Source organism: Lepidothrix coronata, unplaced genomic scaffold, assembly GCF_001604755.1.
Source record: "Lepidothrix coronata isolate B3197 unplaced genomic scaffold, Lepidothrix_coronata-1.0 Scaffold31, whole genome shotgun sequence".
Taxonomy (NCBI): domain Eukaryota; kingdom Metazoa; phylum Chordata; class Aves; order Passeriformes; family Pipridae; genus Lepidothrix; species Lepidothrix coronata.
In genome coordinates, this window is record NW_016690211.1 from 4,888,766 (window position 1) to 4,910,999 (window position 22,234).

Below are 22,234 nucleotides of genomic sequence, written 5' to 3' on the forward strand. Positions count from 1 at the left end.
AGAAACATGGGAAGTGCATGGTATCCATTGTACAAGATCTCATAAGAGAACAAAATATGGAATCCCAGTTTTTAATGCCTGAGGGAACAACCTATGCCAGCGCATAGGAAATCCTGCAGCACTGGTACTGCTGACACTATTGGGACATCGTGCCAGACATCCTGAACTCCAGTTTGCTCATATGGATAGACGAAATCAGAAATGCATTTAGATGGAATGAAAGATGATTTCACATGAAAAGAGAACAAATAATTTCTGCACTATTCTAATTTCCCAACTGCCTCTGTCCTGGAATTGCCAAATTTGCAGTCAAATTTGCAGAACAGGCACTGGTCCCTCACTACTCTTCAAACTTAAAACTTCTTTGTTCCCACTTAGTAGTATTGAGAAGATTTTTCCAAAACCAGTCATGGAGGAGAATAACGAGTAGCAAAAGTTGTCACAATCTTGCAATGTACTTGGGCCGCTTGATTCTCCACTGATCATGTTATGAATGAATTCTTAGTTCCTAGGGGTTTTTTCTGCCTTTATAAGAGAAATTTTTAAATGTCTTTAGGAGAGCCTATCACAGTGGCTTGCAAAAGTGTAATTTCTGCCTTTATCGTGTTTTGTTTCTTTGTTTGTTGTAGGGTTTTGGGGGGAGGTTGGGGTTGGGTTTTTTTGTTTTGTTTTGTTTTTTGTTGTTGTTTGTTTTTTTTGTTGTTTGGTTTGGGTTTTTGGGGTTTTTTGTTTGTTTTTTTTTTTATTATTGGAGAATATATTGGATATGTAGTGAACTCCATTTTTCCATGTGAACATAAGATAAAATTGCACTGTTGTCTTTGCTGGAAGCTAGATTCCCCCCTCTTCCCCTCCCACTCCGCCAGTCACAGGCTTTGTCCTTTATTGTAGAGAGTTCAGTGTATCTTTGGTTGCTTTTTTTCTTCATTTATCCTTCTAGCTTCAAAGAAAGAACAGTTGAGAGGCAGGTCCTGCAATAGTTTGTTGCAATTTGGTCTTGTTGTCCCAGTTGTCTCCCAGGCTCATAGGCAGTGTTGTCTCAGGGAAGCTTTATCTAATCTTTGTGTTGCTACAACCAGTATTTCATTTTCTTATTTCTTTAAAAGTAAAAACCCTCTTTTTTCCCATCCTTTGTCATTGTTCTTAAATTGAGCTTTCATAGCAACAAAAAGGCAGTTTAGTGTTTTAACTGAGATTTTAATTTGTTTCAAAAAGCTTTTTGCTGTTTGATTCCTTTCAAAAGTGCAGATGAAGAATAGTTGGTCATCTAAAACTAACCACTGTGTATGTAGTTAACTAGCAGTTTGCATTTTGGAGCTTCATTTTTGATGGTGGCCTGCGATCTGCTTGCTGTACTGAAATAAATAATTTGTGGAGGTCATGTGAACTCAGCCAAAGCAGAACTCTTAATACTTTTTTATGTATTTTTCAGTCTCTGATTAGTTCCTGCTCTGCTCATTTCAGTATTTTGCTCTTTTCTCTTTGAGATTATTCTTCCCCTAGCTGCTCTACAGACTCTTGGTCTGTTTGAAATGTTCAGAATTACCTTAAGCCTCCTGATCTTCCACGAAGAGCTTTAAAATTAAAAAGATTGTGTCAGAGCACTTATTATAACCACAGAAAGTCACTAGATATGTTTGTCTAACAAAAAACCTGATGAATTTTTGGAAACAGTTGTGGGGAATGTTCACCAGACTAAAGGAGTGAAACAATACTCTGCAGAAAGTAAGTGTTGATCCTGAAAATAATTAAGAATAAAAGTATTTTGAATGGTTTGTGAGTTGGTGTACTAGAGAGTTGTGCAATATAGCATTTGACTGACTTTTGAGGTACAGATATAATTATTTTCTATTTCAAATATGCCTAAAATTTGTCATCTGATTTCTTACAGAGCTGATCCTTTATCCAACATGGTTCTTACTTTCGCTACTAAAGAAGATGCCATTGCCTTTGCTGAAAAAAATGGTACGTATTGTATGTACTGGATATGAAGGATTCATCTTTCCATAGGCAGTCTTGATCTCTAAGTATTGACAACAGAAAAAGTACAGGATAAAGTACCTTAATCCTCTATTCCACAGGATTTGTAGACCACTAGTATTCTGCATGAGGAGGAGGAAAACAGGAATGGGGGCGTATTTCCAAGGGTGCTGAAGGCATTCCACTTTCTGAAAAGGTGTTCCAACCTCTTAGGGAAACTTGTGAATGTTTGATAATCAGAAAAACTAAAGTTAGATGACTACCAAGTAAGCACGTTGGACTTCAGTTTTGGCTGAATTGTAGCATAAATTTAGGAACATGTCAGGATTATGCTGCTCCTCACAGGACTATGTAAAGGTAAACCATATGACTAAGAGCATTGTCCAGATGTGCCCTGAACTCTGACAGGCTGGGTGTCCTGGTCACTTTCCTGGGGAGCCTGTTCCAATGACCCGCCACTGTTTAAGTGAATAATCTTTTCCTGATGTTGAGTCTGAATCTCCCCAGATGCAGCTTCATTCCATTCTTCATGTCCTGTTGCTGGTCACCAGAGAAAGATCAGCACACTCCCTCTGCTACTACCCATGAGGAAGTTGTAGATTGGGGATGTTTTGCCTAACTCTTCCCAGCACTACAGTCTAAACACTTGCACTTGATGATTGTTCATATTTGAGAAAAAGAGCCAGTATTGTTGCTTAATATTTTTCAAGCTAATGGTGTATCAGAACGAATGTATCTGAAACTTATTTAGTTATTTAGGCTTGTATTTTCTCACAGAATGGTAGTACCACAAGCAGTATTCATAATCTCAGCCTTTTGAATATTCAGCAGTCCTTTTTTGTGTTGGCATGAATTTTATGCTCTTTTTTTTCTTATTTTTCCTTTTTCTTTTTTTTTTTTGAGTTTTGTTGTTGTTGTCGTTTTGGTTTGGTTTTTGGTTTTTAAATTGATTCCATTTTCCTTAAAGAGTTAGTCTTGATGCTTAGTGCCTGTGGGTGTGAAGAAAATTAATTACACTGAGTTAAAGCCAGGAATAATGCACATGAAGGGTAAGCTTCTTCAAAAGTCTTCTCTGTGGTCTCCAGCTTTCAACTATGTTTAGTCTGGGGTAAATAGTAAAGTTTCTTGGTTAGACAAAATTATGCAGAATTATTAGATGGCTGGTGTACACCCAAAAACATGGTAAGTCCATTAACTTATACATCTAAGAAACTAGGACATTTAATGTGCAATTTATTTGCACTTTTTAATGGTAAAGGCTAGTAAGGCTAGTATTTAATCTGTCAATTCCTCTTTGAATTGATTTCTTGGGGGGGCCTTAATAATCTTAATTTTATTGAAAAATAATTTGTATTCAAAAAGAAATTAATAGGGTTATCATATTTGCATTAGATACACAAATTACAGTGCAATTTTATTAGTATTTTGTATTGTTTTATGAACAAATATGAATTTTAGGAGAATTTGGTATTGCTTCATTAATGCTGCTGTGTTGTTCATGTTATTTCTTGAGCAATTCAGCCTGTAAGAGAAAAAATTAATATAATGAACTGCTTATGCCGTCTCTTTGCAGGTGTTATATTTTTTGCCTTTCAAAATGCAGATTGTAAAATTCATTTGTTCCATATAGAAAGTTTATGCTTTCACTGAGTTAGAAATTACTCGATTGTGTATGAAACTTACAAAAAAATTCTACCAACTATACCAGGGTTATGACTTGGTGTTAATATTAGTAGTTAATTATTCACTTAGCTTGCACTCTTAATTTTACCATAATTGAGATGGACTTTTCTGTAGATATTGGCTTACCTAAATTATGAATTTAAAATTATTTTAAATTATGGTTTTATTAGATACTGGCTTGCCTAAATTATGATCTTATTTTTATTTATGCATATGATGTGAGCATAATATTTTCTGTAATGATAGCTTCAGTATCAGATGTATCTGGAAATACAAATTTTACAATATTTAGTTCTGCTTTTAGAAAGAAATTAGAAATTCAGGCATGCTTTTACACTGGAACTTAGCTTCTTAACTGAGTTATTATTGAAACAAATCTAAGCCTAGGAACACAGATACTTACTTCTCTCTCGTTCCTGCATGAACCACCCAAATTCTCCATTACAAAATTCCTTAAGAACCCTAAGTTTAATTTCTGCAAATTCTAGATATTGCAGGTTCTTTTGATAGATTGATAAACTTAAAAGTTCCTTCTCACCTAAGAACTTCAGGAACATAAAGCAGGCTGTCTTTCTGCCTGCCCCATCTGACACATTTTCTAATGTTGATATAACAGCACTGGTTACAGTAACAGAGATCACTGTCCAAAAATTACAGCTGAGGATGGTCTAAGGTCAAGGCAAGGAGATAACACTTTTAACTGGATGAAATTAAAAGTTTTGCCTCTTGACCTAAATTCTTTTTTGTCCTTTCTGACATCACTGAGGCAGCGGTTTAAAAACATACAACTTAAGTAACAAGGATGAAGGGTTTTCCTACTGTGCAATAACCTTTAGTCAAGTGGTGAGGGTGTTCTTCTGGAGACTATGAAATCTGCTTTCTGTCTACTTGGCTTGGGTGGCAGGGCTCTGGGCAAGAATAGCTTCCCCCACCATTATGGTACTTTTATAAAAGCAACCTCTGCACTCGGTCACGAGCAGTTCAAGGTGCCTGACTGAAGGAGTCTGTTCCCAAGTGTGAAACCTAATCACATATGGTGGCCCCTTGGAATCATTAGTTAGATGTAACTACCCTTACGCATTTTGGATAACTGTGTCGGTCCAAGTTGTTGTGCTGGCAGTTGTGAATCTCTTCTAGAGGCACTTGGCCCCTCTCCATCTAGTGTATAAAAAGATGAAGCAATACCTTGGGGCTGTAGATTCCATTCCAGCAGCCAAGTGCCTCAGTGTTAGGTGTTATAATGCTGAATGTTGCAATACTGAAGTCTGTCTCTGGATCTAGTTCTGGCTGTTTACTCAAGCTTATATTTTTAATGAGAACAGGAGACAAAAGCCAGTGTTCTCAGAGATGGAAAGAATATGCTTTTAAATTCTCTCTTCAGTATTTCTTATGGAGAATAGTTAAGTTGAAAATTAACATTGATTGAGACTAATAAACAGGAAGAAAATGTTTGTGTAACGTTTGTGAATATATAAAATTGAGACAGTGACATGACAACTTATGTATCTTACAGAACATTTTGATGTTTAGGTGTATCTTGAGTGTTTTCTGTGATCACCTTACATAGAAAAATTCAGATATATGTTAAACATTTTAGGACTTAAAGTTTTGGGTTTAAAACTAAGGAAGAAAAGTACTATATTATGAGTATCACTTAAAACTGCATATTTAACCACTTCTGTCTTCAACTCAAGTATCTCTACTTTGAGTGAAATATTGCAGCTAAAGAGACCAAACTTTGGAATACTGAGTGCTGCCCTGGCAACTTTCCAGGCACCTGGAGGCTGCAACCAATTTGCATTTTGATTTACATAAACACTAATGTCTCCACCTCCTCTTTTCTGACATTTTTAAGCATTTCTCTTGCTTAACTATCACATAATTTACTTGTCTTCTATCACTTCATTCTCTTTTCTTTATTCCTGATTTTTTATGTTCTTACAAAAATGTTAAGTATTAAACTCCTTTCTAAAGTTGAAGTTTTTTCTCCACTCTTCTTTTTTTTTTTAGTCTTCTCACCCTTCTTTTTTTTTCTAGCTTTCCAAAATCTCCATTCTCTCCCAGCCTTTGGGGTTGATCTTCTACATGTTATTTTTTGTCCATTTTTATATTTTTCATTTCCTGTGCCAACATACACAGAGCCTTATTGCTTCTGTGATGCTATAGAGCTGTGGAGCTATAAACTTGCAGGACAGTCTGTGTTCTCTGTTGAGCTTTTCACTGATGACTGTCAAGTTTTTTGCATTTCACTGTAGTATGGTGAAGTCTTATCAACCGAGAGAGTAGGCATTTGCCACATGTATGGCATTTCAGTATTCTCTTCTGCCAACTAGAAAGGAATGGATTAGTGGATGTCTATGTGGAGAAAAAGATATTAAAGTTAAAAGCTTTAAGTTGCATTTGCTCTGTATTGTATGCTAAGAATATTTATCATTCTAATTGTTTCTTATCTCCTCCTGCTATACCCTTGTAACATCCAGGCTGGAGTTATGATGTTGAAGAGAAGAAGATTCCAAAACCCAAATCCAAGTCTTATGGTGCAAACTTTTCTTGGAACAAAAGAACAAGAGTGTCTACAAAATAGGTTGGCATTGGCTGTATGACTGGGAATAAAGTCAGCTGTGCTATATTTATAGTCCATGTATAATACATCTCTTAATCTCCTAATAAATTTGACCTTTAAACTACAGATGCCTCTTCTGATGTCTATTTAAAATGTTTTTGATGTCTCCAATTGAACCTGTTACAAACTTCCCTATAAATAGAGGAGATTTGGAGTGTTCATACTTCTAAAAAATTACTGTACTAGGAATCTGTCAAAAGAAATGTTTGAAATCAGCTGCAACTTTAGAGATTATGGTTGATCTTTGATGGCAATTTTTTGGCCACTATCCTGTTTAAACTTCTGAAGTGTAAGAAGTTTAATAAGCTTTACATATACAAATTCCTTCAAGAGAAGTGAGGGTTTTTTCTCTCTCTACATGACAATTTTGTCAGTTGAATAACAAAGGATGGGTATAGAAGATAGATAATTCTGTATAAATGTATACGATAGAACCTCCTTTCTGCTCAAATTAATACTGTCAACATTCCAGAAGGATTCATGGCTGGAATAGAAAACATAGGATTTTAGTTTCGATATGGGGGAGGTTTAGTCCGAAAGATTGAGATTGCAGTTGTTTCTCCGTGATGTTCTTGAAAAGTGCAACTAAGCCAATTAAACATTCACAGATGGAGTCAGAAGTCAGAATAGTGTCAGGTGCCTCATACAGTATCAGCATATACTAATTACATAATTATAGTTCTGGTTTTTTTATTGCTTGTTACATGTTTATCTGCATTGAGGTTTCCTGTTGCTTAACAGAAGATGTGGTGATAGCATCTCAGCCTTAACATCAAGTATATATGTTAAGCTCAGTTTGTCTTACATGACATTAAATTAATAATTTTTTAAAGTACGTTTGGAATTCTTGGTTACGTATCTATGACTGTTGCTTTATTCATTTAACAAATTACTGGTATTGACTCATGATCAGTGAAATATGTTACAAACTGGGGGAGGAAACATCTTCTTCCTATGCAGCTGAGAGTTTTATCTCAACTGTCACCACAGATACAGTTGAGACAGGCCTTTTCACATAGGCCTATAAAACAGTGTGAGGGCTGTGCACTGAATTTTGGCTAAAAGAAGGCATAAAACTATGTTGTGTTGCCCAGATTATATTATATTATATATAACATCTATTCTTGTTTAATTTTTAACCAGCTACCTTATATGCTGGTTAACATTAGTTTAAACCATTGATTTTGACCCAGTTTCAGGGTAATCAACCAGTTGAATGAAGTCGCTATTTTCCTATCACAAACAAGAACTGTAATTCCAATTCAGCTTCTATTGAATTTTAAATGTTGCATTGTACAGTGGAGCCTGAAGTCATCCAGGAACGCCCAAGTGCACCAAAATGGAATCTTAACAGCCCAGAATGTACTGCATCTTTATGTATTCCAGTTAAGCTTAATACACCGATCCTACTAAGGAGACACTAATAAGAAAAGCCATTCTTTTTTTTTTTTTTTGTCTTCCATCTTTTCCAAGCAAAGAGCAGCAAGATCTTAATTTAATGGTCTTCAAACTTTATCAGATTGTCAAAATGAGAAGTCCATAGACATCTAATGCAGCAGAGACACAGCTTGGTTTTTGAAATTATGAAGTCCAGGGAAATGAGTGATAAATGTTAGACACCTAACATTATCTTTGGACACCTAACACATGAAATTGCTTTCTAAGTAAGACAGTTTTTTATGTGGGTTTTTTTTTTTTAAATGTGTAAGTTCATTATGATTCTGTATTGTGCATGCCACTTTGAAGTCTTCAAGTTGTGTTTGAGGCCAGACCTTCTTTTCCTTTGATTATTTTCCTAAGACTTGAATTTTTTTGATCCTGTTGGATGTTTTCTTAAGGATGACCATGGTAACAGTGGAATAGAGTTGATTATTTTCACTACAAACTATTGTCTTCAAACCCTAGAAGTGATACTGAGGGCAAGAACTTGGAGAGGACCAGTGCCAGCAGGAATATATTTTAGAGATAAAAAAATCTAAAAACCTAAACTTCCTTACACTTTCAGTAATTTACCAAATTTTTAAAACTGTAGGCAGGGACTAAAATTTTACAAGATTATCTGACCGTCTTTAGTTAAGTACCTTCAGAAGTGAATGTTTTATAGGTGAACTCCACCTTCTGTGTACTCTGCAATGTGCTGTGACAGGTAAAATTGCTCCTGAATCTGAAATGTGTCAAAACAAAAGGCACAACAGGTAAACTACCATAATTGGTCGGTTGTGATGAGTGAGGTTAGAAATTCATCTTGGTAGTAGATGTAATTGTGTTGTTTCCAACTAATCCAGGCTTTTCACAGAAGTAATATTTGAAACCCGTACCAGAATCATTACTGGGTAAAGAAAAAGTGTAAAGCTCCCAAAGAAACAGAATATATTCTTTACCCAGTGGGATTTGCTTGTACCTCAGGTGTCTTTCCACCTCACATGGCAATAACAATGCCAAAGAGTATTAAATTTGCATGCCAGCATTGCAGAATAATGTACCATAGATGTTAGATTTACATTCCTGCATTGCGCTGCGTAGAATTGAGATGTTTTCTTTACAATCTTGTAGTTTCCATTGCTGTGGAAAGCCCTGTGCAAAAATGGGCTGATGTGAAGTAGTTTATACTTGAAATACTGTGTGAAGTACTGGAGGCAGAACTGCGCTGCTGGACACAGTCCCTTCCCGGTTCTAGCAAATTAGTCCATAGAATCACCAGTTTTTGGAGAAGGCTTATTATCTTTCGTTGCTGTCTCAGCCAGCTACATGTCATAATGAGTTTTGAATTACTTCTGTCAAGGCTTTGTGCAAGTTCCTTCTTTTAAGAAAGAAGCAGCAGCATAATATTTTTCCTCCCATATATACTACTTTTACTGCCATTAACTTTACAAGGTATGTGGCATATAGTTTTTTTTTCTTAAAATCTCTTTTGTCTACTTGAAATTGTCATACATGAGTTTTGAAAGGTTGGCCACTCCCAGTATTATAATTTCTGTGTAAAACCAAGAACATTTTGGTGAAATTTTAACTTACTAATAAACTGCAGTTTCTTTATTTTACCCAACATTTGCATTTCCACCTTCTTGGCACTTTTTCTCCAAGTTCCTTGCAAAGAATTCTGTTCTGTTAAATATACACTTGTTTATATCAATTCGGTGATGAACCACAGCAACACAAAACCAAAACCAACCCTGTTTAGCTGTCTTCTGAATGCTCAGAACGGTCCTAATCTTTATGGCATGTCTTTTAGCTCAGTCAAATTGAAATACTAAAAGTAAATCCTCTCTGTTCTATTGCTGACTACAGATAACAATAGTTACACTACAGTATAAGACTCCCTACAAAATATGGGTGCATAACTGCAAGTACTTTGATATATTTTACTTAGTTCTGCTGTAATAGAATGACGTTTGCAGGATGCCTAATTATTTTAAAGATTGGCAGCATTCATAATTCCAGTGAACTAACTATATTTTTATTATAACAAAGGCCCTACAATTCTTAAGTTCTTAAAATCATGATGTTGTAATGGAACCTAAAGACTGTCAGGAATCTAAAAGCACGGTTTCAGATTTCTAGCAGACTATTCCTTAACTTTGCAGTTTGTTGCATAATATAAAACAAATTAGACTGTTAATGGATACTATGAAGTGGCAGATTTAATCATCCATATCTGCAGAGTTTGCTATGTGGTAGGAAATGAGAAGCTAACTTGGACTGTTTTTAGCTTTTGCCTGTAATTTCACACCAGGAACTTGCGTAGTTTTGTTTTGCCAGATAGGGTTATCTGACTGTGTTTGGTTACTGGGGATGCCAACATACCTTGTTATTCCAAAAAGAAAAAAAGGTGCAAATAAAGAAACCTGAAACAACCTAAGAACATAATTTTAAACAGCTAAGTTATTGTGTGTCTGGTAAGGCAACTTGCTTTGATAAGTCCTTTTTCTCATTCCTGCATTCTGAGAGGGATTTATATTTAATTGGTGCTTGATTAATGCTGGAGTATATCACCAACATCACAAGATTGTGAATACAGCAACTTAATATAAAAAAAAAAAGAGGCAAATAATTTTGAAATTATATCAAAATGTAGGTTTCAGTAGATGTAAAATACTGATTCTTCATATCCATGTTCATCATGAAGGAAGGTAGAAAGGCCCCTGTCATGAATGCTTCCTGCACAGAAAATGTGAATTAGCACGTTTTTGGACAAGTTGATTAGAATAAATGCAAAAGTCAGACAGTAGTCTTGTGAGAGTCCTGAAAGAATTAAAGTTTGAAACTGTGTAACTATTATTTGTGGCATAAGCATTTTGCTTAAAACCCTCTCATCTGAATATGAGGTGACAGGTTTTCATTTTTTGGTTTAGTGGGTTTTCTGTCATTTTTCCCCACACCTTCAGGATCTCTCTAAATAGTGCTGTGAACAGGTAAGATATAAAAACGATGTATCTATTTGGCTATTTTAGATGGTACTTATTTTCACATTCTTCATAGGAGTTGGTGATTATGGGGACAGGGTGATTCAAGTAGTCCATTTGGATCTACAGAGGGTTTTCAAAAAGGTCTCTCATGCAGTTACATAGAAAGGCAACAGCACACCTAAAGACATAGGTAACTTTAGATTGAGGAGCAAATCTGTAGTGTGGAAGAGAGAGAACTGAGGATTAGTATGGGTGGCCTCTGAAATTATAAGTAATCCAGAGAATAGTGTGTAATTGTTCAGTTTTTTAAATAAGCAGATTAACAAACTCATGAGAATGCAGTTTAAAAACAAATCAGTATATTTTCACACAACAGATTTTGAAATTCATTGGCAACATTTTGACTACCAAAATAACTTTGCACTAGCTCAAATTCAACACAAGAAATGCGGGCAATTAAAGTTTGCATTAAATATAAAATAGTATTGTGTTTAGAAAAATCCCTGAGCTAAAGGCTGCTGACAGCTGGGAAAGGGTATCCTTGGAGTATCCCTGATTTTATGTTCTTTCTTTGTCAGTCACTATCAGCCACTGCCAAAGCTGGGTTTGTTCAGGTGGATATCCTGATCTGCCACAGAATGGCTGCTCTTTGTACTATATGCCAGTATGGCATTCCAACACTGCATGCTATTGTGTTTTGTCGGTGTTTTCTGAAAATTAAATACATCGTTCATAGTGAAGAAATGACCACAAACAATTTCCACTTTGAAGCTGAAGGAGATTTACTGCTGACCATCATTATCTTCAGTGATCATCAGGTTTTTTAAAACAGGTTATCATACTCAGATTCCTACATGTGCGTAAATTCCACAGTTTCAAAATTATTATCAAAGACTTCAGAAATACTTTAATGGAGATATGTGTACAGTTTACCTCGTAAAACATCCTGGTAAAACAGTGGCTTGACTAGATAAATAACTTCAATTTTTCTTAAAAAGAAATCACTAAGAAGAAATAAAGAAAACTGCTTATTCTGGTATTGTGCCTGTAAATACTGGAAGATATTTTAATTTCTCTGTTATTAGGTAGAGATTATGAGAAAATTCTTATCATGTCTATCAAGTAAAGCAGTTGTCTTTTGGCATGCCTTGGTTGTCTGTTACAGGAATATGTATGCAAAGTTGTAGTCAGCCTACTGAGATGATTTTTCTAATTGAATGCAAGCTTGTCATTGCTGCTTGTTTCTTAACCAGCTAAGGGAAGTAAAACATCAAACTGAGAAGTACTGTAAATTTAAAACCAGGACACACTGCTTATTGCAAACAGCCCCTAATAAATTCCCTGCTTATTACAGCACCTTTTTTGGTCAGTTCTGGATTCTTCACTGTTTTTGTTTACATGCAATCCACAGTTGTTGCCAGATAGATGTTTTGTCAAAATTACAAGCTGCTTATAAATGAAATTAATTTTTTGCTTTCTTACCCTTTCCCCCTCCTGACCACTCTTATTGCTTCACATGGAATGTCTGCACAATGCTTGAAAAAATATTTTTGACTAACACACAACTGGGAAAATGCTGCAGTTACAGTGTCCTTTACATTGCACACTATCTTATTCATTACTCTGTTGCATGGGTCATTCAGGTTTTAGCTTTCTGATGGTGCATTTTTTTCTCTCTTTCTGGCAAGACAGATTTCCAGTTTATTATTATGGTACTGATAACAAAGTTCCTTTACCAGTCAAGACCTTAATGTATAGCCTTCAGATATATAAAGTATCCAATTACTGGAACAGACATAAAATCTCATTTATAACAAACACAGGAGCTTTACAGAGACACTGTGAAATAAACTACTAAATAAGTTATTTTTAATTTCCACTTTCATGATTCTTAGTTTGCAACTGCTCTTTGCAATTATGCATAAAACAGAATTTTGGAGCAAAAGGTACGTTTGCCTCAACAGTACAGAACCACAGCATTGAGAATGCGCAGTAAATAGATTTCACAGGCTACACTTGTGAAGGCGTAATAACTATGTAAGTAAAATTATTTAAAATTACTTTAAATAACTAGGCTATAAAAAAGAAAAACCTGCCATTGTGAATATAATCCAAATTTTAAAAATAATGGTACATTTGAAACAATTGTGCTGCAGCCCATCACTGTAACTTGGAGTAAAACTACAAATGGCAGCATCATACACTATCTGTTTTAAAATGAGGTGATGTGAAAATTGCCCATCTGTCCACAGTAGGGTTCCTTTAGTACCTGGTAGATTCTGATTAATTTAGCCAGTGTAGAAATCTGAAGAGGTGAGATGCACAGAACTTCAGGAATACCTTTTTGTCTATTGCCATGGATGTGATGTGAATGAGTGCTAAAAGTGCGTATCTCAGAGCCTAAACAAGTTATTGGAGGACAAAATATCTTGAGGGTTATTAAATACATAGCAGCCACCTTCAGCACAGAATTCCCTAAAGTGCAAATATCTGAAGGCTGTTGGAATAAGCAAAGGAACACCACTCAGCAGGCATCCCTACAAAGCTAGACAGCTGTCTGCATTTGCTCCCCTTCAGAAACAGGACCTGAGCTAGACAGAGCCACCATAACCACCTTATGTTCTTACAACCTGTTACATGCCTGTAAGCAGAGACCAGTTAAACAACTGCCATCCTGTAAACACCTGAAGTTCAATCATCAATACCACTCTTCATTCGGAGAGGTAATTAATTTCTGATGAATTAAATATCATCTGAGTGATGATGAAACTGTTGGGTTTATATCTCTGTATCTGAAGCTCCTTGCTTTGCACAGCTTAAGATTGAATTACATACATATTTTTATTTTCTGTATTATCTCAAGTTCATTCAGGTTTTTATCCTGCCAAAGCACTCGGCTGTTACATCCGCTGCTGTTACAAAGAATGGCTAAGAAATGCTTTTTTTACCTTTTTGTTCCCCTCCAAATGAGTAGTTTGGTTCAGTATCAAAGTCCTGCTTATGTCTCAAGACTCCATATGCATTCTGAAGGAGGCATAGATGCTACCAGTGAGCAACAGAGGAGTGGAGAGAGTTAGGTATACTCAGTTCTCTTGATGTGACCTCAAAAATAGCATCCTCACATCAGTGCCTATCTTTGGATTAAGAAGCCCAGGAGAGAGAAATTGAAGACCCTATGTTTGAAATTAAACCTTTATTTTCCTGAAGAGATCCGGAAGACCATGGAAGATAATACAGGAATTTCATTTCAGGAAGGACAGATGACTTTATGACTTTACTACCTGATATATTTTGAAAGAAAGAGCTGAGATCATTTTTAGATTCCCCCCTGCCTGCTTTCTATACACGGGAAAGCAGGTTATGAGGGAAAGCGGGAAACAAATACAATTACCACTTCTTTTGCTGATTTTTACATGTTAGAACAGGGTAGAAAATAATCAGCACCTGGCTCCACCACCCACCAATCACAGAATGCACCTTAGGAAATTGTCTCAATACCAGGTTTCACTTCTTGCCTCCTTTTCCCACACTACATGATGGCTTATCTTCAAAGCATTCCCAGTTCACTATCTTCAGACAATTCTGTTTTGCAGGTGGAAAGCAGCTTTTTGTTTTTCTTCAACTTTGATCATTACCATATGGTCTTTCATACGTGCACAGGGTCTCTTTCCAGGATCACGATTCATTTTTCTCTTGCTGGACAATTTTTCTGACCAGTTCTCTATACAAAAAAGCAACTCAAACACAAAGTGATGTGGTTCTTGGAAGTATTTTGGATTCCAGATAGAAACAGTTGTATGGTGCCAGGGACACAGATCCATGGCCTGGCCTGGGGATGAATGTTATCAAACAGGAGGTCTTATCTCAGAGGAATGTTAACCTAAGACGCAAATATCCATAATAGAAAACAAATGGTGTCACAGAAACAAAAATCCATTTCTTACTGGCGCCTGTTGGGCCTTTTATTCTTTTCCATAGACATTGCCTTAAAGATTCACAGTCAGTCTTTGAGTGATGTGGTTGTGTGCGCTCCATCCTGGTGCTACATTTTCTGGAGTTTGGAATTTCTTTTTTGGCCAGTAGGTTCAGCATTCCACATCTGTGCACTTAAATGACCTTCACCATCTCCTGAGGGCGTAAAATGGCAGAGTGTAGCCAACTGTCTCATCTGTGATTAGAATTGCTAGTCATGTCTAGGTGCTTAATTCTTTTTATCTATGGCATATCACTAATCTAGTAGCAGGCTAACTCAGAAAGGTTTTATTTTTAGGCTTTGGTTTTGATTTATTTTTTTTTTACCTATTACAACCCTGCTATTTGAGTTGTCAGCAACTTAGAAAGTTCTCTGAATCTTGCCAGCTTGGAAATATTCAGAAAAAAAAATTGAGTAATATTGGGAAATGTCGAGTTGTTGAAATCATTGTGATTTGTGGGAAAATTCTGGTTGAAGTAAACATTAGTTTTGAAATATTTTGTAGCCCGGGCATGATTTCAGGACAAAGCCATGGAACTTATATGAAAGTAGCCAGTAGCAGGAAAAGTACAAGGTCTGAGAAAGTGCAGTCAAGGGTGTGGCCTGTGCTGCTGCTACGTCCTAGGTGAATTCCCTAACTGTTGGGCTTTTTTTGTTGACCCAACTAATATCCAGTTATCTGCACAAAATAGGACTGCTCCAAAGAAGTGACTGAAGCAAGGACTCTGGATACTTATAGGATACTCATCTCATGTAGGAATGGCCCAGGCCCAAATATCTGATTTAGAGCCAGAACTTCAGTCTGAATCTTATGTCTCCTAGGTAGCTGCTGTAACTGTTACGTGCTCTAGTTTATTTCTCTTGCTCTTTTTCTGTTTTTCTTTGCAAGGAACTTCAAAAGCTCCAGGTTTTGTTTCCAGGCAAGGTCCTCAGGGATAATATTTCCCCACCCATTTCTAATTAATTTAGAGTATCTTCTTTGCCAGATCACAGACAGAATATGCTGCCTCACAATTCTCTGCCAAATTTTGGCTTAGAATGAAAAAGAAATCCAATTTCTAATACCATCTTGCTGAACAGAATTTGAAAACTTTGGCTTTCAGAGCGTCAACAGGAATCAGTAAAACTTGCTTCAATTTTAGAGAAATTCCTGAGCAATAATAACCCAGAGTCTGAGAATATCTAGTCATGTGACATTGGGTGCATCCATTTCTCTTGAAGCCAGATTTTACCTTTGTTATGTGCAAGAATTTCAGAACTGGCATCCTGGTTCAGAGACTAAAACATTCTAGCATATCTGGTGGTACGGTCCTGTGGCAGTATATGTAAGGCTGTTCTCACAACCTTCACATGCAGTGATGCTGATAAAAAAGAATTTGCCATCTTATGTTCATCCAAATAAGCTCTCCTGCTGCTTCCCTGAGACCTGGGGAGTCTGAGCAAGTATCAGGGTTTCCTGGTACTTAGCAGCAATTCATCCATGTTCTTACAGTCTCCAAAAAACTACTGTGTGTGTACTCTGCAGTTACTGAGGCCTTCGTTTCTAGCATCATAGGTATGATGAGCAAGGACTGGGTTTTGACTTCTTTTGTTTCTTAAACTATCTTTGTGTGAATATAGAATACTTTATGAGATTTTTAATTCTGCTTCTTGAAAACCACTAGAAGTCCACTTTATCTTGATCCCAGTTTGTCCAAGCTGAGACAGTTGGGACTGTTCAGTCTGGAGAAGAGAAGACTTTGGAGAGACCATAGAGCAGCCTTTCAGAATCTAAAGGAAGTCCACAAGAGAGCTGGTGAGGGACTTTCACAAGGGCATATAGTGATACCATGAGGAGGAATGGCTTCAATCCATTTAGATTGGATATTAGGAAGGAATTACTGTAAGGGCACTGCAACAGCTTGCCTAGAGAGGTTGTAGATGACCCATCCCTGGAGGTGTTCAAGACCAGACTGGATGGGGCTTTAAGCATCTTAGTCTAATGAAAGATGTACCAGCAGGGTTGAAACTAGGTGATCTTTAAGGTCCCTTCCAACCCAAACCATTCTGTGGTTACAACACTTTACAATGACTTGCATCTTCCTAAAACATTCCCAACCTGATTGAGGTGACTGGCTTTGTTGAAAGAGTGAAAGAAAAAACCATCTTGCAAGCAGTGCTGCAGATTTTCTCCCAAAATAAATCCATATGGATTGCTAACTCAAATACATTGACATCTACATCTACATTAACAGATAGCAAAATGAGAACCTTCTCCCCAGTCAGATAAAGATTTACTTCATAAAAGCTTCTGCAACTTCTTTTGGAAATATTCCCATCCTTGGAGTATGCACTATTCCACCTGTTTATGTATTTATGAAATGCTGCTCCCTGCGGGACAAGTCTGGGTTGAATGCTTATTTTGATAAACTGGTACTTTAATCTTCAGACAGTAACTCCTGCCAATGAAGCTATGTCCAAAAGTAAAATACATTATACCTTTTCTCTCTTGTTTCAATTTCCACAAATTAACTGTTCATTGTATTGTATACTTGTACACAGTACTGTGCAATCACGAAGTTTGTTAACAAATTTATAAGTGAAGGAAATATCTAGGACTCCAATGAAGGCCACCTAATAGCTCAGGATTAAGTATTCTGACTCCGAATTTATGGCGTATGTGCAGCAGGTGAAGATTTACTGTACAAATAGGTGTTATAAAACAGCAGTAACAGGAGGAGCAACACTGCGGTCTCCTTTGAGTGAGTGTTTATGTATTTCACTGTTGGTACCTTGCAGATGCTAATCCTGTGATAGGAAGAGATGCTTACCATCTAGCTAAATAAAGATCGAAATGCTGCTTTAATCGAATAAGCTTATGTTCAAATGTTTCCCTGAGGGCATCCAACTGGTTTGATGTCTACATACTGTTAACCAGCCCTGGGTATTCTCTCTACATCCCATCCCATTCTATCCACAGCTGAGCTGTAATTCCAAGTAGATGCTACTCAGTCAGTAACAAATAAGGATACATAGATTCCTCTTCTTTTAAGGGATCTCTGCTCAGTTCTGCTCAGTGAATGGGTATCACGTTAGCTACAGCTGGGTGGTTCATGGTGGTTTTCCGAGACAGATCCTTTCTTGAATAACCAGATCTGTTCTGGTCAGTTAGTATCTTTAACAGAAAAATCCATAATATATTGCAAAGTATTTTTAGCTCTGGAATTTCGTATGTTCAAGGGAAAACAGAGTTTGCCATTGCTTTGTGCGTGGCAACATCATCAAGGTGCAGATGAACACACAGAATGAGCTGGGTTAGTAGAAGTTACTGTTCTTCCTCCAAAAAATGGCTCACTCATCATAAATCTAATGTAGAACTAGAGGTAGACTTCATACAACTGGAAGTAACAAAGTGGTCTGTAGCCTCCAGGTGTCAAGACTAAGGATAGGAGGCGATGACTGACATCTTACAAAGCTGAGCAAGGTCCCACTGTAAGTTGTCCTCTTACATTGCTTTCAGAATGGTGCCAAAAAATAATGATAGATAAGTTGCAGAGATGGTTTTTATGACATCTGGTATAGAAGGCCATGACTCTAACATCACATTTTCAGCATCATTCTCCAAAGAACAAATCCTGCTATGCTGCCAACATGCCTACATGATGGAGTTAGAATGGAAACCTAGATGAAGTGACTATTATATTCCTGCATCCCCAGAAGCTACAACTTATACTTCTAGCTGATGAAGTGGTGAAGAAGAGTCTAGGAGATTTTAGTACAAGAGCATAGATTACCTACATAAAAAAAAAAAAAAATCACATCTCCAAACTGCACATTCTCAGCATGTTCAGGTAAAGGACATATGGAGCAGTTCCCTATGTTTAATGTTCCTTAGGGCATCAAACATTTTCCAGTTAGTCACAGTCACAGAAGCTCAACAACTGGTGAACTTAAATCCTAAGAAACACAGATCTTTGAGGGACCTGGAATAAATCACATCCAACCATGGATAGATCTTCCACTACTGTCTACAAAAATACCTGTTTTGACTGCAGATTCAATATAAAGACAAAAAGCACCAAAAACCAAACCCCATTATAATGGGGGATAGTTTGTGAGAATAAAATAGGAAAAATTAAAAATGTCATCACTGTCCCAACCATGGCCTTAGCAATAGGACATTTGTGAAAAGAAACAGCCTAGTGGATCCTAGAAACACATGTTGAAACATGCCTAAACGCATGTCGAAAGGCAGAAAACAGAAAAGACTGCTAACTCTATTATGAAGACACTGAATTTGGGGACAAGAATCTCTGTGACTACAAATCTGACAATCAAGGTCTTAAACAATTTAAGAGAAGCAGGTAAGGTTTTTTGCAGTATCATGAAAATAGTAGTATTTTCTGTCTCAATATCCCATCACTTTCTGTGGCCATTTTCTGATGCTTCAAAGGAAAGTAACCCTGTCTACCTTCATTCCCCAAAAGCCAAATTATACACTGAGGGCAAATGTAAATCTGGCCCCTGCAGGTAAACAGCTGGCAGGATTAAAGTATTTAAACTATGGTGCAAAAAAGATATATGGAAATGCAGCCTCCTTTCAAGCCTCTGTTACAAGTACAAGAAGTTAACCACCCAAAGATAAAAATCACCAGTTTTAACTTTCAACAGCGGTATCACTTCTATCCTGTCATCAAATCCCACTTATACACTTGTGAGTTGCTAGCATGAAACATTTTATTCCTTGTGGTCCTTATTTCAAACACCACTGAGAATGGCTCATTTCTGAAATTTCATTCTCATTTCTAGACTGGTTTTATTTATAACCAGTTCATATGCCTTTCCACTTATATGAATTAACCAATATTCCCTTTATGGTAAGGGCTTTCTGAATTCAAATGCCTAATCAGATTCCTTTTTAGCCTTTGATTACAAAGTAAACACACAAACTCTTTAATCTCCTCTCAAGACAGTGGCTTGTCATTTGCCAAATCATTTGGGTAGCCATTGCTTAAATTCCTTTCATCCATAAATCGTGCCAAGTGCAAAGCCAAAATATTACTCAAAATGGGAATAGAAATCGGTTTGTTGTCATTAGAGCTGATGATGCCCTGGACATGGAAGAAATGTGTTTGCCACAAAGTGCAGTTAACCCCAACCAGCGTTTGATAATGTAAGTACAAAAGCCTAAGAATTTTCCCAGACATAGAAAATGTTGTAAATTTGGCAGTGACTTGCAAGTCAGATTCTGAAGTAGGGAGTCCAGAAAACCAGTCTGGTCAATCTATCAAATGAAGACACTGAAAATTTCAGATAAACACTGGGAAAAATAAACTACTGTTCTTATTTTTATTGCTGTTTTCGAGGAAATAATTTGTAACTCATTAACAAGTTGCAATCAAATATGGAATTGATTGAGTAGTTTTTAAATGCCTTCTGATGGCCCTGAAATATTAGCAGTTGTATTTCAATATGTGAGACATGTCCATGGACCTAGGCTATAATAAATACATACATACATAAATAGACCTTAAAACAGATGACCATTTAGAGCATTGAAAGTAAAGAGGGTAAATCTCCATTTTCACTTTCTGTGTTGATTTGGTATTTTTTCAAAGAAAATTCTATCATCAGTTGGCCTAAAAATGTTGTCACCTCTCTCTACAAACTTCTTTAAACTTCCCTCTATATAAACTTCAAAACAAGGAGAATGTCAACTGAATTTAGTCAATAAATAACAAATGGGAGTTGTTTTCTTACTAGAACAATGGTACCCATGGTGGTGACTAGCCTACTAGTATTTACCTTGCATTTGCAACCTAGTTTGCCAATCTGATGATTATTTATGTGTAGTTGCAAATAAGATAGATGAAGGAGAAAAGGAAGTTATTCATCAAGACTGCAAACTGCAATGTGACAGTGGCCAATGTGTATCAGGATTGCAACTGTTGAAACAAATGCTGATTTGCTTAGCCCAAATTGTTTGGGCTAAGGAAAGGTAATGTGTTAAAATATTCCTTTGGTAGGTTTACTGTTCTGTTCCTTATTTAAGGATTGAAAAAAGATGTGTTAATTATAAAAGGTGTAAACTTTCTTTGAAAGCATATTTCCTTAACCATTCAGCTAAACAAACTCCAACTTAACTTTTGAACTAAGAAGAACACCATAATTAAATTTGTAGGATTTGATGAAATTAATATTAACAGTTAAATCATCAAACTGCTGATTTCCAACAGATAAGGACTTTAGCTTCCACCACAACAGGAGAAAACAACAGTTTCTTCTAAAAGAAGCCAAGTATGTAAGCAAAGCAAATTTTCATCAAATTTTTAATCCAAATTCAAAGTTCAATTTTTGTCAGACTACCAAACAGAATGTGAGTTGTAGCTCGAAATTATAAAGTTCTGTGACAAAATTTATTCTTTGAATTTGTTAGTTTTCAAAAACTGATAACAGTGATATACTGAAGAGGTTACTATGTAGTACCTAGCTATTTTAATTAGAGACTTGCCTTATTTTACAGCTTCGAGGAACAAGTCCTTTAAATACATTGCTATGTAATGACTTGAAATAGCTTTTTACAAAGGGAGATGCCAGATGAGATATACATAGGTATATATTCTGTCTTAGAGAAGGGGAGAGGGAAGTGTGTGAACATTTGGACTCGATAGTCTTAAAGGTCTTTCTCAACCTAAACTATTCTGTGAAGAACTGAGACTTGGCTGTGGCCACAGAATGATCCATTCTGTTCTGGCATTTAAGTGATTTTGGAAACTATCTATCAATCAGGTGGTATTAGCAACACTTATGTTGTGTATGTCCACATTTTCAAAACTGTGTCAAGAAATTAAGTGGTTGCTTATCGCAGATGTAAGGTAGTGAAGTCATGTTTCAAAGTTTCATGATACTGACACTGACCACTTTGAAAAACAATGAGAAATAAATGCATTATGAAGTAAGTATGCACAGAAATATGATGTGGGGGTTTTTTTAAATGGTGGCTATTTTTTGCCACAAAATGGTGTTTCTTAGGGTGTTCCAGTGAAGAGGAAATTACTGCTCTTGGCACAGGAAGAGCTGTTGGAGGGAGATTAATAATCTGAGTTGTCAGAAATAACAACCCTTGACTATCATATGAAATAGCAGCATACAAACAATGGAAATAACAAGAATAAAATGTACTGTGTTAGCTAACCAATCCTTAATGCACTGCCGAAGTCTTCATTGTCATTATGAGCAAACTGAAGGAATCCAGAAGTGAGACAAAGTTGTACAGATGAAATCACCAAAACAGGCCATGACTGGCTGTTCATTGTTGAATGATGAACTTGCTGCTGTGTTTTTGTACATATCTTGAAGAGCATTTAGAACTAGTACACTAGAAGGAGTGTCTTCATCACAGTGTATCCTGTTGCTCTTACGTCATCTGCCCAGAAAGCATCTAGTCTAAGTCCTCAAGACAGCACTGCCTTTCAAGACAGTGCACTGGCTTTATGCATGTCATGTGTGATTAAAAAGTTAATTGTTGGTACTGTGAGCCATGATAAATTCTCAGGAAGGCCCAGACCAGAAAAAAATAGAAGCAGACCC

General features: G+C 36.5%; 1 protein-coding gene across 2 annotated transcripts in view; it reads left to right on the plus strand.

Annotated features, from left to right (window-relative positions):
- NDUFS4 (NADH:ubiquinone oxidoreductase subunit S4) overlaps window positions 1–6,352 on the plus strand; it is a 47,197-nt gene extending 40,845 nt beyond the window's left edge. For both annotated transcript variants that reach the window (XM_017811135.1, XM_017811134.1), the window contains 2 exons: window positions 1,892–1,965; window positions 6,144–6,352. In XM_017811135.1, coding sequence (XP_017666624.1) covers window positions 1,892–1,965; window positions 6,144–6,247 — 178 coding nt within the window. In that variant the 3' untranslated portion in view covers window positions 6,248–6,352. The remainder of the gene's footprint in view (window positions 1–1,891; window positions 1,966–6,143) is intronic.
- Window positions 6,353–22,234: the final 15,882 nt, after the last annotated feature.